A 14,913-nucleotide genomic window follows, 5' to 3' on the forward strand; every position below is an offset into this window, starting at 1 on the left:
CAAGGTTGATATAGGTCCACCAACCTTGCTGAGCTGACCCATGACTTCCCACAGTAGGCTGTGTAGCATGGACAGCTCTCTGCCGAGGTCAATGTAGCCCTCAAAGCCGCCGGCGTTTCCTCCAGCATCCATATTGGAGATCTCATAGAGGAACTGCTGCATGGAGCCCCACTCCATCTCCAAGAACTCGTTCATGAAGTACATGAACTCCTCCTTGGGCCCGAACCTGTGGAATATACCAAACGTCATGTGGAAAAATATATATTTTCACGGAACCTTTGAGTGCCACGTGGAGCAAGAAAGAGTAGAACTGGTGTGGATGGAGGTATTTTCACTATTTAACAATAACTGTCCACTTGCATTGGGGCAATATGTGGCAGTAACCCACCAAATTCAGCTGATGTAGTAAAAAAAAAAAAGTACTTTTTTACCACCTACAGGCCTGGAGTCCTAGGTGAGAGAGGACATTGTGGGGACTCACTTGCTGAAGCTGGCCAGGTTTTGCATGACCTTCGCGATGAGGGTGAGAGTCCGCGAGGTGCGCTCGGCTGGGTACTCCTGTGTCAGGTTGAAGAGCGATGGGGACATGATGGCCGGGCACATGAAGCGAAGGAACAGCGATGAGCTAATGAGGCTGTCGGCGAGGTCCTCCCTTCCACGCTCGGCGCATCTTGCTCTCCATGAGGCAAACACTTCCTTCAGCTCACGGGGAAAAATGCTGCAGATTCACACCAAGACCCTTCGTCAAGAAGGAGCAGAAAATAAAAACGGAAAGAGTGTGTTGAGGTCACATACGCACCACAGAGAGTTGATGATCTTGCAGAGGAGGAGCTCGCAGCACATGCGAAGGTTTGCTTGATGATCAGCCAGGACCGAAGGCGGGACTCGCATGGGGTCCACCTCACAGTTCTCCTCAGATTCGTATAAGGCTCGGATGAAGTCACCTGATAAGAAGAGGATATCACACTTAGGTTGGGTACATAATATAAGAAGATTGTTGTCTTTACGCAAGATGTAACCCACCTATCCCATCCTTGAGGTATCTGTGACCTATCAACTTGAGGTACTCTTCCACAGCCTTCGTGGCCAGCGTGTTCTCCCGGAAGATCATGTGTTCACGGTCCATGAATCGGTCCACCTCACACATCGCCATGTCAGACAAAAACTCCTGAATGGTTGAAGTTATGTCAAATCAGCTTTCATCAAATTCTGATTGAATGTCATTGTATGACATATGTATTAGTCTTGGCGGAGGTGTCACTTGTTTACCTTAGTTTTACCAGTGCTTTGGAGGATGTGTACCAACGCGAACGCCACCTCCTCTTTGCTCTTGACACTCAACAGAGGTTCCAGGACTGCACACAGTGTTCGGTAGTTGTTGGTGATGTACTCAGCAAATTCCTTGTACAGCTCCATGGGAAGGATGTTCATGGTCTGGTAGCGGGACTTGACGCGGAGCGAGGCGTTGATAACTTTCCCACTGCCGACGCCGCCACTCTTGGCCAAAACACTGGACTGGATGACGGGGTACCACTGCTCCACAAACTGCCGACCCGTGATGCTGGATATGGGGATGCTGACGAGGCCGAGGTATGTGCTTTTTTCCTTGAATGACAGTAACAGCATTTGGTAGACCTTTATCAGGAACCATATTTGGTAACTTAGTCTTTGTCAGGCAAAGACACATGCGGTGACTTAGCATTTAGTAGGGAAGGAACCATATTTGGTTACTTAGCTTTCATGGGGCATGGCACGATAAGTGTAGCAAAGCATAAACATATTTGATAACAAGCATTCTCAGGCAAAGAACCATATTTGGTTGTTTATTTTTTACAGGGCAAGGAACCATATTTAGTACCAGCAAAAAAAAACAAGGAAGGAACCAGATGTAGTTACTAGCATTTATCAGGCAATTAACCATATTTTGCTTTTATTGGGCAAGGAACCATGTTGGTATCTTAGCTTTTGTTGGGTAACTTTTTGTATTTTTTGCATTTTTTTAGGGGTATTTCTGGGTATTATGGGAGAGGGATTGCGCCACTTAAAGCAATTTGTTACATCACTATAACTACTATACCGTACTATACCTTTGTTATCTATATGGCAATGACAATAAAGAATTGAATTTGCCTTTATCAGGCAAGGAACCATATTTGGTAGCCTCACCTTTACTGGGCAAGGAACCATATTTAAAATATACTGCTAGACTGAACCTACCTTGCGTCTCTTCTTGTCCGTCTCCTTGTAAAGGTGCAAACGAAGGCTACGAATGGTGGGCAGGTTGTTGAACTCAAAGTGCTCCCCCCAGAAGATGGTGTCTGTGCGAGGTTTGCTGGTGGTGCGGGCGTAGAGCATGTCATCCAGACACAGCTCACAGTAATAGCGTTTCTTCGCCGGGAGGTCTCGGGCTTCAATGATCCACAACTTCAGCACGTTTTCCACTCGCCTGCTGTTGTCCTGGAAATAATACAATGATAAGACTTGATGATGCTGAAACCTTTATGACTAAGGTGACTAATGAGTTCTACAACTGGGCAAATAATAAACTCATACAGTAGATTTGATAGCTATGCCAGCATGCCAATTTGCAGTAGTATGTTCACCTTGTTGGGTTTGACAGCGCGTTGCAGGTTTTCAATCCACTTGTCCCTCTCTGATGCAGACCGGCAGGCAAAACATTTTGTCCCTGAATTGGTGGTTACCTAAGCATGTAAAAGCTATAAGAGCTTTCATTCTTCTGGAAAATACGTTTTGATTTTTTTTTTTTTTGGTCGACTTCACAAATACGCTATACGCACCTCAAAGCAATACTCTTGTCCTAAAATGCTGGAATGAACTGGTTTTATAATGGCGTCTTCGTCCAGAACCAAGTCCAAAGCCTCGGCAGCACTGCTGGGAGAAAGCAGGGACTCGTGGGAGTGGGATTCTTTGAAGCTCTGCATTAACCGTGTCCTAGTGAGAGAAGAAGAAAAACAATGTATGTACTTCCATCTGCACAAGTACAGTATTATCATTATTATCAGTATTGAATAAACTCTCTGGAAAGTACTTTAATATATATATGACGCACAGTGAGACACTGTGTCTTGGCATGTATCACACGTGACAATCGAAATATATTTTAGAGATGATCCTTTCTTAATTAGTTTTTGCAGGGAAAAGTAAGACCACCAGATTTCTTTCATTTCTGCTGTTTGCAGTTTAGCTTGTTGACTCGGCTGGCTGGTCTGCATCATTCGTTAGCGGTGCGAAATGTACACAGTCTCAGTAGGAGAAGAAAATCCTTTCATTCTAATATACGGCCAAGATGTGTGTGGAGCTAATATGTGTGGAACAGATAGGAAAAAAATTCTGATTTGCAAAAAAATGCATTTTCCTTTGCTTGGTTTAAAAATGTTGAGGAATTTACTGAGAAATTAAATTTTGTGCATTTCCCAGCTATCATCAACATAAATGTCATACATACTTGGCAACCCTCCTGTTTTCCCCAGCAAACTCCTGTATTTTGCCCTTCTTTTCCGTCAACTTTCCGTTTGAATTAAAATTGTAAATTAATTAATAAAACAAAATTTATAAGATGGACTGTTTCGGAACAAGGGGTAAAAAGTGTAGCATCATTTTTAGTACAGCGTTCATCTGAACGTGACGTTTTGCTGCGCTGACAACCTGACACGTTGTCTTTAAGCGTAAGAAACAAGGGAATAGAAAAAGAAAAAAGAACAAATTAAATCAGCACCTTTGAAAATAAATAAATTATGCAGGAATCAAGGATTGCTAATTCAGTGCTGGATTTAATGCTGTCAGTTGGACGATGGCGAGAAGCGGTGGATGAAACACGCTTGGCAGCCACGTTGGAGCAGCTGCAATGGAAAGCGAGAGTGTGAAGTTGGACGCGGCATTGTCAACTTAACGCCGCGTAGAGAATTAACGCGTGTGTGTGGGCAGGAGCGGGAAGCCGGCTGTGAAGGCAGCTGTCAGGCAGCGGCGTGTCGGGAGCGGCGGTAACAAACTGTGGCGGGAAGACAGTGTGACCTCCCCCCCTTGACCCAACCACCTCCACGTTTCACCAACACCACGTCCTTTAATATACGTTTTCTTTACACATGTCAACTGCTGTTTCTGCTGCATTACAATTATTTGTTTAACAACGCCGGACACCCACACCTGCCCCCAAAATGTCCATTATGTACTTCTCCTGTGGCTGCGACGGAGGTGGAGCGTCAGCATAATATTTCCCCCACTTTCTGTTTTCAATGTCTTCACTTCAGCTGTACGCATCGTGACTGAATTCTGTTGGTTCTGCATAAAATTCTGACGACAATGCAGGGCAGATTCCTCTGGGAGGTGACCTCGCAGTAGAATGCAAAACAACAACAATCTGGCATCACAGCCTCTGAAGTCAATGTTATTGTACAGTAGCCTCTCACAGTCTTACGGCACCAGTCATAGAGGTTTTATCACACTGATGAAGAAAACAGTCCAGGGAAGTGAAAATCTTTTTTTAATTAAGTGTGATTTTTGTGATCAATTGGCCATGAATAATACAAACCAGGGAATCTGCAATCATACAAAACAGTTTAGACATTTAAAGAGGTTCTTAAAAACTAACCTCTCTTGATCGGCGCTACGAAACCGAGGCAAGATCATTTGCCTGAAGCTGCTGGTCCGGTCCAGTTTGGGCTGACTTTTGGCCCTCTTGATGGAGCCCTTTAACCTCCGATTGAGGAAACTCTAAAGAAGAAGTCCATGAAACAAAGAGTTAAAGTCTCTTGTTGGACTAAGACTGAACACTGATGGCATTAAGCCTTATTGCTACGATGGACTGGAACAAAGCTGGACAACACAACAGAATTGTCTTTGTGGACTTAACCTTGCAATGTTGATACTAATAACTAATAATAGAACAAAGCTCTGTTTTTAAATATACAGGGTGTCCCATAAAAAAATGTACACACTTGCTGCAACAGTCTGTCATGCCAAACATGAGAGAAGACCTTGAAGATGAATTTTATTTTCAGCAAGATGGGGCACCCCCACACTACCATGGCAATGTTAGATCCTTCCTTGATGAGATCTTGCCAAACAGGTGGATTGGACGGAGGGGTTTCGTTGAATACCCTCCACGTTCACCAGACCTCACACCACAAGACTTTTTTTTATGGGGATACCTAAAAGACAAAGTCTATGCTATGAGATCTGCAACAGTCGCTGGATTGAGAGCAGCCACTGAACATGAATGCACGCAAATACCAAAGGAATTGTTTTGTGATGTGTGCAATTCCATTGCTTTGCGTTGTCCGCTGTGTCGGGACCAAAATGACATCAGTTTGAGAACAGGCGGTGACAAAACAATAAAACAATGTTTGTAAATTCTATTACATTTTGAAAATTGAACTAATTAAAATAAACAGCTACTGTACAATTGTTTAAAGTGTGTATACCTTTTTTGGGACACCCTATATATACAGACCCTTTCCAAAAAATTTGAATGTCATGGAAAAGTTGTTTAATTTCCATAATTGCATTCAAAAAGTTAAACTTTCATGGATTATAGATTCAGGGCCCACAATTTAAACGATTTCAAGTATTTATTTGTTTATTTTTATATAATTTGGGCTTCCAGCTCATTAAACCCACGAAAACAGGAATTCAAAAAATTAGAATACTGTGAAGAAATCAGCCCAAATTTTGCAGGGCATGAATGTTTTAAACTGAGTGTCACACACTAATCATCTACTAAAGTCAAATCACCTGCACAGGCTTCCCCAGGTGTCATTAAATTGCTTCAGTTTGGTTCAATTCTCTCAGTTGGGTTCAATATGGGGAAGACTGCAGACATGACAACTGGCCAGAAGACCATCATTGATACCCTCCATAGGATGGGTAAGCCACAAAAGTTCCTAGCTAAGGAGGCTGGTTGTTCACAGAGTGCTGTGTCCAAGCATATCAATGGAAAGTCTAGAGGAAGGGCAAAATGTGGCAGGAGAAGATGCACCAGCAAAAGAGATGACCGTGGACTTCAGCGGATTATCAAACAGGGAAGATTCAAGAATCTGGCAGAGATCCAGAAAGAGTGGAATGAGGCGGGAGTCACAGCTTCAAAAACCGCCACATTCAGACGCATCCGGGAGATGGGCTACAACTGTGGGGTTCCTCGGGTCAAGCCACTTCTGAACCTGAGCCAACGTAGGAAGCGTCTCCACTGGGCCAAGGAGAAGAAGGACTGGACTGTTGGCCAGTGGTCCAAGGTCCTCTTTTCCCATGAAAGCAAAGTGTGCCTTTCATTTGGGAATCAAGGTCCAAGGGTTTGGAGGAAGACGGGTGAGGAACAGAACCCAAGCTGCCTGAGGTCCAGTGTGAAATATCCACAGTCCGTCATGATTTGGGGTGCAATGTCCGGTGCAGGTGTTGGTAAACTCTGCTTTCTTAAATCCAAGGTCACCGCAACAGTCTACCAGAATGCTTTAGAGGACTTCATGATTCCTTCTGCTGAGGATCTGTATGGAGATGCAGATTTCATCTTCCAGCAGGACCTGGCCCCTGCCCATACCGCCAGAAGCACCAAAACCTGGTTTGATGCCCATGCCATCACAGTGCTTGACTGGCCAGCCAACTCAGCGGACCTAAACCCCATTGAGAATCTATGTGGTATTCTCAAGAGGAACATGAGGGGCACCAGACCCAACAACAAAGAAGAGCTGACAGCAAGCATCAAGGAAATCTGGGCTTCCATAACTCCCAGGCAATGCCACAGGCTGATTGCTTCAATGCCACGTGGCATCGAGGCAGTGATTAAGGCAAAGGGATTCCCAACCAAGTATTGAAGATTGACATATCGTTTTGAAAGTGCCATATTTTGATTGATTTGATGTGATCCTAATTTCTTTCTTTTTTTTCCTGCAAAAACTGAGAAGTAAATGGTGATTTCTTCACAGTATTCTAATTTTTTGAATTCCTGTTTTTGTGGGTTTTATGAGCTAGAAGCCCAAATTATGTAAAAATAAACAAATAAACACTTGAAATCGTTTAAATTGTGGGCCCTGAATCTATAATCTATGAAAGTTTAACTTTTTGAATGGAATTATGGAAATTAAACAACTTTTCCATGACATTCTAATTTTTTGTAAAGGGTCTATATATATATATATATATATATATATATATATATATATATATAGGGTTTTTTCAAATCCTTTTTACAAAAAAAACCCCCATAAAAATATCAAAGTGGATTTGTTGGAGGGGCCGCATGGTGGCCTAGTGGTTAGCATGTTGGCCACACAGTCAGGAGATGGGGAAGATCTGGGTTGGAATCTCCGATGGGCATCTCTGTGGGTTTTCTCCGGCTACTCCGGTTTCCTCCCAAATTCCAAAAGCATGCGTGTTAGGTTCATTGGCGACTCTAAATTGTCCATAGGTATGAATGTGAGTGTGAATGGTGGTTTGTCTATATGTGCCCTGCCATTGGCTGGCGACCAGTCCAGGGTGTACCCCGCCTCTCGCCCAAAGTCAGCTGGGATAGGCTCCAGCATACCCTGGACCCTGGTGAGGATAAGCAGCATAGGAGATGGATGGTTGGATTTTCAGGATGCAGCCCTTGGTGGAAAAAGTTTGGACACCCCTGACATAAGCGGTTGTCAGCATAGCCGAAATTGAAACTGATACTAGCCATTGCTTGCACATTTACATAGAATGGGCGATTAAAGGATTCTTGTTTGTTGACATTGTGTTCCTGCATTTAGGCATATTTTTATTTTCATTCTTAGGTTTCCACGATATTTTATACTCTTATGTAACAGAGCTACTGCAGTAATTTCGCACATGTGCAAACCTTTCTTCCGGGGCTCTCAAATTTTATGTCCACAAAAGCGGCCAACCATGTATGTTGGCTTAAGTGGCCGCTTACACGGATGTGCACTAATAACCAGAACACGGTGGACCGACACCTGATAAGTTGTCGACATATGCTGTCGTATTTTTGGGAGGATTTTCTATATAAATGTTCTAGCAACGTCCATGGTTTTCTTGATGATTACCAAAATCACAGAAGTTCTTACATGAATAGCTATACCATTGTACTGCCAAAAAAATGTACTCTTATGAGCTCTTTTTGTTGTCATTGTTATATTTGTCCAAACAAAAGTCCTTTAGTGGTATCAGGCATTCACAAGAACAAGAAACTGAGGGAACAAGGGTGGTCTCATCATTTTTTCCATGACAATGGAAATGATGTGCAAATATGATACATTTTAAAATGAAGTTTAGATTACTTATCCTTATTAGGATCTAAAATCTTTTAAAATTATATATACAGTATGTAATTTTTTATTATAATTATACATATATAAAATCTTAAAATATTTTAGTACCTAATTAAATAAGTAATCTAAACTTCTTTGTCAGGTAAAATAAGTAACTTGAGACACTTGATCTTGGTGAAGTTTGTACATAAAGGAAAAAGAAAAAGTAGGCTTGCATGTTGAGATCTCAAGTACTGCTATAAACACTGAAAATTTGGCGGATGAATGACGACAAATCTGTCAAATAAAAGGAAGCAGTGCAGGGATAAAAACATTTAGATTAACTTTAGGATGTTCACTGGACTCACCGGCTGCCTGAAGGTCTGCGGGGTGGCATTCGGGGGAGTTTCCATGCTTGACTGTCTCACGGAGGCAAAACTTGCCCTGCGTGATTGGTCTGGGCGGAGAAAATGAACCAAAACGTTAAGAAACACAATAAAGATGTGGTGACAGGCCAACCATTGGTGTTTTTAGAAGCAAAGCGCACAGGCAAGTCTTCGACAAATCAGCGTAGCACAACAAAAGCGAGGACAGACATCAACAACAGCACAGTGACGGACGTTTGTGAGCAAACGCAATCTTTTGTAATGTGTGTTGCACCTCAGATAACGAAAAAGTCTTGTCGATATAATTGCTACATTTAAAGCGACAGCCATTTTTTTGAAAATGCAATCATTGATTTCTTTTGCTCTTGGGAGAAGTACATGCGTCATTCTCTACACTATTTCAAATGTTACTTAACCGGGCTTTTTGAGGCACTAAAAAGGCACTAATGTCAAAATGTACAAAACGTGCAAAATATTCATTTAGAAACACTTGGCTTGAATATTGTGTTTTTAAGGATTTTTTAAAAATGTATTTGTATTTGTCAAGCATATTCATGACTCATTATGTTCAAATATCAATTGTGGGTCTGCACATGTAGCGAATATGCACATGCAGGATAGTCCCAAATATATAACAATCCATGCTCCCTGTTGCTATTCCCTCCTCTCTCGTCTATTTTGGTCTTTTTTGACTTTAATGACTAATGTGAGGGAAGTGAGACACACTGTCACATCCTGTGATTTCCTCCCAAAGCCAGCAAACGGGCTGCTCTCCAGTTTCTATTCTCAAACCCCGGCTAATTGTTTGGTATCCATGGCAACAACTCCAACGACTAGTATTTGAACTGTTCAAGTTGCTGACACGATAAGCAATGCAAGACGCTGCACAGAACCAGGAAGCTTCAAGTGTTCTTTCTTGAGCCATTTTACTGCTAAAGAACAATTGGCGACACAATGCAGCCGTGACGCGCAGCATTTGTGTGTTGACTCGCCATGTTGTGGATGTAAATTGCTATCAGGACAGAGTGCCTGTGTGTGTGTGTGTGTGTGTGTGTGTGTGTGTGTGTGGGCGGCTACAGCCTCTAGCTAGCTGTGATGCTGAGGAAGAAGACCGGGGAGTGGGTGTTAGAGAGCCATGCTCCACACTTAGCATGCATACTGTACACCGTGAATGAAATAACAATTTTTTCCCCCAAATCTCTTCTTGCCTGGTTTTCGTAGTAAAATGTAGGTATTAAATGTATGACGGGACTAGAAAGCCACAAAACCGGGGAGTTTTAATCCAACACAAATACGGCCGACAGGCTGCACTGGAAACGCTACACGGTTGACTTTCGCAACTTGCGTGACTTAAACTGAACAAAGGCTTCCAGATTCAAAGACACAAACAAAAATGGGGCCAATCTAGAAATAAAATGTTTCCTGCATTTTTTTTGGCTGTTTGTGTTCGTATACAAGCCAATGAGGAACATTCTGTTGGCGCTGATAGAGTTTAAAAAAGCAACACGATGAGTTTTGCAATACGTGTATGTTAAACTTAACAACCGTTACTGGGGTAACTTAAGAAACATGAAGCTGTAGTGTTAACTGTGGTGTTAATAGTGGCTTTAAAAGTTAATGGCATGTCACAACAGCAGAGGGAGCCGTGGAGCAAAAACCAAGTGTTATTTAACAGTCAACCTGCTATATCGTGTTTTTTTTTTTCAGAAATTAATTAATTAATAAACTATGGCTGTTTCGTGATAGACTATGGTTTATTATTAGCCAAAACATATTGAAATATAAGTGATATGTAGTATTCTACTCACTAAGCGGCAGTAATGACACAAAACATTGAGAAATTACCTTACATTACATTACATTACCTTAACACAGCATGAAGTCAGCCATGGCATGTCCAACATGATAGAGGGAGAAAATGTTCTCTCATTCAGTGTGGAAGTGGTATGTTTTTGGCTTCTTAAGTTTAGAAGAAATTGGTTAGCTTGCTAGCTTATTAGCTCGCTACCTTGCAGCATAAGAGTTGCAGTGTTGTGTAAACAATGACCAATATGAGTGTAAGTGTGACTATAGGGGTTATTTCATGTCTACAGGGCTCTAATAATGGTAAAAACTATATTGAGAAAGTCTTAAACAGGTTTTCCATGCTATAACTATGAAAATATTCCATTTATTCACATTGAATCCTATATTGTGGAAATTAATTTAACGCGGTCGGGTCTGGAACCAATTAACCGCTATGAACGAGGGATGACTGTACTTTCAATACTGTCGTATGTGCATGAGGACCACACTAAAAACAATATTACGACGAGAGAACTGTCATAACCATAACTAATAAAGTCAGCGAGAATGCTAATGCTATGTCACATTTTATTTTTTATTCACATAATATTGAGGAATCTACAGTATTTAAATGATTAGTAATCATGAGATAATATAAAAAAAGGACTTATAATATTCCGAATTAACGTAATGCTAATTTCACGTTCATATTTGAGAATAAAGTGGTAGCGCCACATGGATAACGTTGCATTTCAACAACAATGAGGCGTGACTTCATTTTAATTGTTGTGATAACTTCATTCATTGAGTTTTTATTTCTTGTAAAAAAAATCTCTTTATTTTTGTTTATTTTATATTGTTCTTTTTATATTATGAAGGTAAAGTCGTCATTTCATGACGAGAACGCCACTGTTTTATTTTTTGAAAGAAGTTGTGACGAGTGAATACTTTAACACTTTTCTTTTGCTGAAATGTTAACTTTATTTTTTTGCCTTTATTTTTATGTTATGTTTTTATTCCCCTATGAGGAATGAAGTTGCATTATTACGAAACTAAAGGGTGAATATTGAAATGTATTTCTTTTCCAAGTGTGGCCCTCCTACATAAACACAAAGTTTTGCATGGCATAAAGAAAGGAGGCCTCTGATGACCCCTGCTATTGTATGCTTAATACATGCAATGAAAAAAACACATGAACGTTTAAAGAAAGTGTTGCCAGGAGGCTCATGGTGTTTTATGCAAAGAAAGACAAGTGACACTTCTGACTGTAGCTATTTTTAGCCCGGAGGCTGCAATCACGTAAATATAAAATGCACGGAAGAAGAAGGAGGAAGAGCTGCAGGATTTGAACAGCGGAGGTGGCTGGAGGGGTGGAGGTAGCGAGAGTCCAGTGTGGGTGGGAGGAAGCATCAGCAGAGACTCACAAGATCCCGTTGGCTTCAAAACGGACACAAACGTGGAATGCCAAAATTGCAAATATGATTCTAACATGATCTATATCAACAATCAAGTGTCCTTGTGTGTTCCAGCATCCATTGCTAACCAAGGGCACTGTGGCCTGGTTGCCATGGGAACATGCTCATCATGGCTTGCTACTACCACAGTTTCAAACAACTGACTGAGAGGTGAGCTTGCAAAAAAAGCAGACTGATGAAAGCTCTCAAGCATCCGTGAGACACTATGAGGCTTCCTCTCATCTTTTCTTTTTCCCAATATAGTCCCTGGCTAAAGGCAAGCCTTTACATTCATTCCTCTCTCCCCGCTTCCCTGACAGTGAAGGAAAAGCTTCAAGAATGTCAGCGCTGAGAGGTGAGCGAGGATTGCGCACTCGTGTAAATCTTCACAGCAGCTAATAAAATACAAAAGTACGTACTAGAAAGAAAGAACTGCAAAGCCAAACGGAGGAACGAGAGCAGCAGAGCTTGTTAAATAAAGCTCCCTCCTGAAGGTTTTCACACCATGCACACAAGAGACTAAAGAAAGTCATATTTGTCATCTTTTATTTTTCAGAAAAAAGGTGGATTTTTTTTTTCTTGTATCTGTTTTGTTTTTAGAAAAGTTTTTTTCGGGAAAAAATCTCAGTCAAGAATCTTAAGTGGATTCATTAGTTTTTGTGGGTTTTCTTTAAAAAAAGATGTCATCGTCTCACGAGAATAAAGTTGTATGTTTTCAAGAAACAAATTGGTGGTGGGGGGGGTTATACATTTTATGGGACATTTTTTGTTCAAAAGGGAAAAATAGAATTAAATATTTTTTTCATTTGAAAAAAGTCCCATTTTCACAGGAATGAGGTTGTCATCTTACAATGATAAAGTTTATGTATGAAGTAGGGCTGTCAAATGGTTAAACATTTTAATCGTATTACTAATTGATCACAGGTTTCAAATGAATTAATCATGATTAATCATCATTTGCAGCTATCTGTGAAATTTGCCCATTTCTACTGTATTTTATGAACAAAAAGCTAAATAACAGGACAGGATGATATACTGCATACAGTATGTACTCTATGTATTTGTATGTATGTATGTATTAACAGCTCCAAATGAACTGAAATTTGAACTCAAGCTAAAAGATAGCACACGTCTGAAAATGTATTTGCCTAACACTAGTCTCTTTCATCATAGCACAACATTTGAATCACACTTTAGCGGCGTTATTACGAGCCATGAAGCGCTGCGTTCAAAGACACCAAGTAATTTAAGTTGAATTCACATGTGATTTCCCAAAATACTTAAATGCATCGTATTGTACTTCCACAGTGAGCGTTACATTAGTGAGTGATAAGAATATCCACTTATTCTTTGTCTTTGTCTTTGTGTTTGTTTGGACCGCACATACATGCATAATAAAGTTATTATTGTGATTTTTGGAGTGTCCGTGAATGCATCTCGCGCTCGTATAGTGACCATGAGGAAGTGCCATTCCAAGGAAGACTATGAAGGTGTTTGTGAGTTGCAGATACACACATTATAGAATATGCTGCTGGAACTGCACTGCTGTTGACGTGTTCAGGTCAGAATGAAGTTATTAAAGAGCGTCAGACTCTATGTGACTGTGGGGACACAACACTATGCTTCCGTGTGCCGTCACATCAGAGAGGTGTGGCTTGGCATGATGCACATGCTTTAATTACACAAAAAATCGGTGTCGGTTGGCGCTGTGTGGTGGTTCGCCTGGCTGCTCGCCCGTTTTCCCGCCCGCCTGCTCAGTTTCCCGCTTTCCTCCTCGCTGGCTCCTCTGCCTGCCTTGCTGGCGGCGTCCTACCGTTGGGAGGGTGTGGCCTGGTGTCTTCCTGCTCCCCGGCGGTCCGCGCTCTCCACGCCTGGGTTCTGGATTGTATGTCTGGGACCCCGGGGTCCCCGGCTCCGCTGCTCCTTGGGTTACTAACGGGGGATAGGGTGAGGCTTCCGGGTGTCGGGCAGTCGACCAATGTGTGTGTGCGTGCGTGCTTGGGTGCGTAGGATTGTGTATGTGTGTACGCGTGGGGGCGTAGGGGTGTGTATGTGCGTGCGTGTGTGTACTTTTATTTATTTATTTATTTATTTATTTATTTTAGTTATTTATTTTGGGGTCAGGTGCTGGGTGATACATCTCTGCCGCCTGTGCCTCCGCCGGGTGGGTGGAGGGTGTGCCTCCTGCATCCCTGGGCGGGGCGGCCCTGTGTCGGGGGTCGGGCGGGGGTTGGCCCGGGGCGGGCCGGGCTCCGCTCCCTGGGGGTGGGGGTGGCGGTGGGCGGGGACTGGCGCTTCCGGCGCGGGCAGGCTTCTTTCCGGTTGTGGGGGCGTCTCTGGGCCTGCCGGTTTGTGGCCCCCGGTATTCGTCTGCCTTTGTGGGGTGTGATCTCTCGCTGGTCTCAGGGGTTGGCAGTCCTCCGGCCCGCCGGCGCCCTGTCCTTGGCTGGGATTACCTCTCTTCGGCCCCTTGCTGGTCTTCCCGGGGGGGAGGGCTCTCTGGGCTGGCTCTTGGGGCACTGATCTTTGTGCTGCCTGCCCCTGTGGGCCTGGTGGCCTTCTGGCGACGGGGGCTCGGCCTGGCTATTTGGGGCGGGGCTCTATGGGAGGTGGAGGGCGGCCCCTTTCCTTTCATGCATTCTCAGTGACAATCACACGCCCACACATTCCTGCACCTTTATATATATATGAAGTCTTCCTCACATACAGAGATACCTGTACATATGCACACTCACAGTACATACGTACTTCCCCACATTACTCACTGAGTTAACCACGGTGTTATTATGTTGTTGGTTTTATTACAGCGACGGTGATATCAGCAGTATGACTATAGTTTTTTTTACAATGATGTGCATTACAGTAATTACCATTCTGTTCACTATTATGGATAATCATTTCATTACTACTATTATGTGTGACTGTTTCAATGCAGTATTGTCATTGTGATCACTATCATAGTTCATCATTTCATTACTACTATTATGTGTGACTGTTTCAATGCAGTATTATCATTGTGATCACTATCATAGTTCATCATTTCATCAC

The 14,913-nt window shown here is 42.4% G+C and overlaps 1 protein-coding gene across 5 annotated transcripts in view; it reads right to left on the reverse strand.

Annotated features, from left to right (window-relative positions):
- Window positions 1–14,913, reverse strand: part of LOC129173077 (ras/Rap GTPase-activating protein SynGAP-like) — a 35,184-nt gene that overhangs the window by 14,359 nt on the left and 5,912 nt on the right. For 4 of the 5 annotated variants that reach the window (XM_054763579.1, XM_054763581.1, XM_054763580.1 and 1 more), the window contains 10 exons: window positions 8,609–8,697; window positions 4,610–4,731; window positions 2,799–2,952; window positions 2,604–2,702; window positions 2,218–2,457; window positions 1,270–1,605; window positions 1,024–1,168; window positions 800–944; window positions 482–718; window positions 25–226 (listed from right to left, as the gene is read on the reverse strand). In XM_054763579.1, the coding sequence (XP_054619554.1) occupies window positions 25–226; window positions 482–718; window positions 800–944; window positions 1,024–1,168; window positions 1,270–1,605; window positions 2,218–2,457; window positions 2,604–2,702; window positions 2,799–2,952; window positions 4,610–4,731; window positions 8,609–8,697 (1,769 nt within the window). Of the gene's footprint in view, window positions 1–24; window positions 227–481; window positions 719–799; window positions 945–1,023; window positions 1,169–1,269; window positions 1,606–2,217; window positions 2,458–2,603; window positions 2,703–2,798; window positions 2,953–4,609; window positions 4,732–5,042; window positions 5,169–8,608; window positions 8,698–14,913 lie in introns of all 5 variants that reach the window. The other variant, XM_054763582.1, reaches the window with a different exon arrangement.

This window comes from Dunckerocampus dactyliophorus, chromosome 20 (assembly GCF_027744805.1).
Source record: "Dunckerocampus dactyliophorus isolate RoL2022-P2 chromosome 20, RoL_Ddac_1.1, whole genome shotgun sequence".
Taxonomy (NCBI): domain Eukaryota; kingdom Metazoa; phylum Chordata; class Actinopteri; order Syngnathiformes; family Syngnathidae; genus Dunckerocampus; species Dunckerocampus dactyliophorus.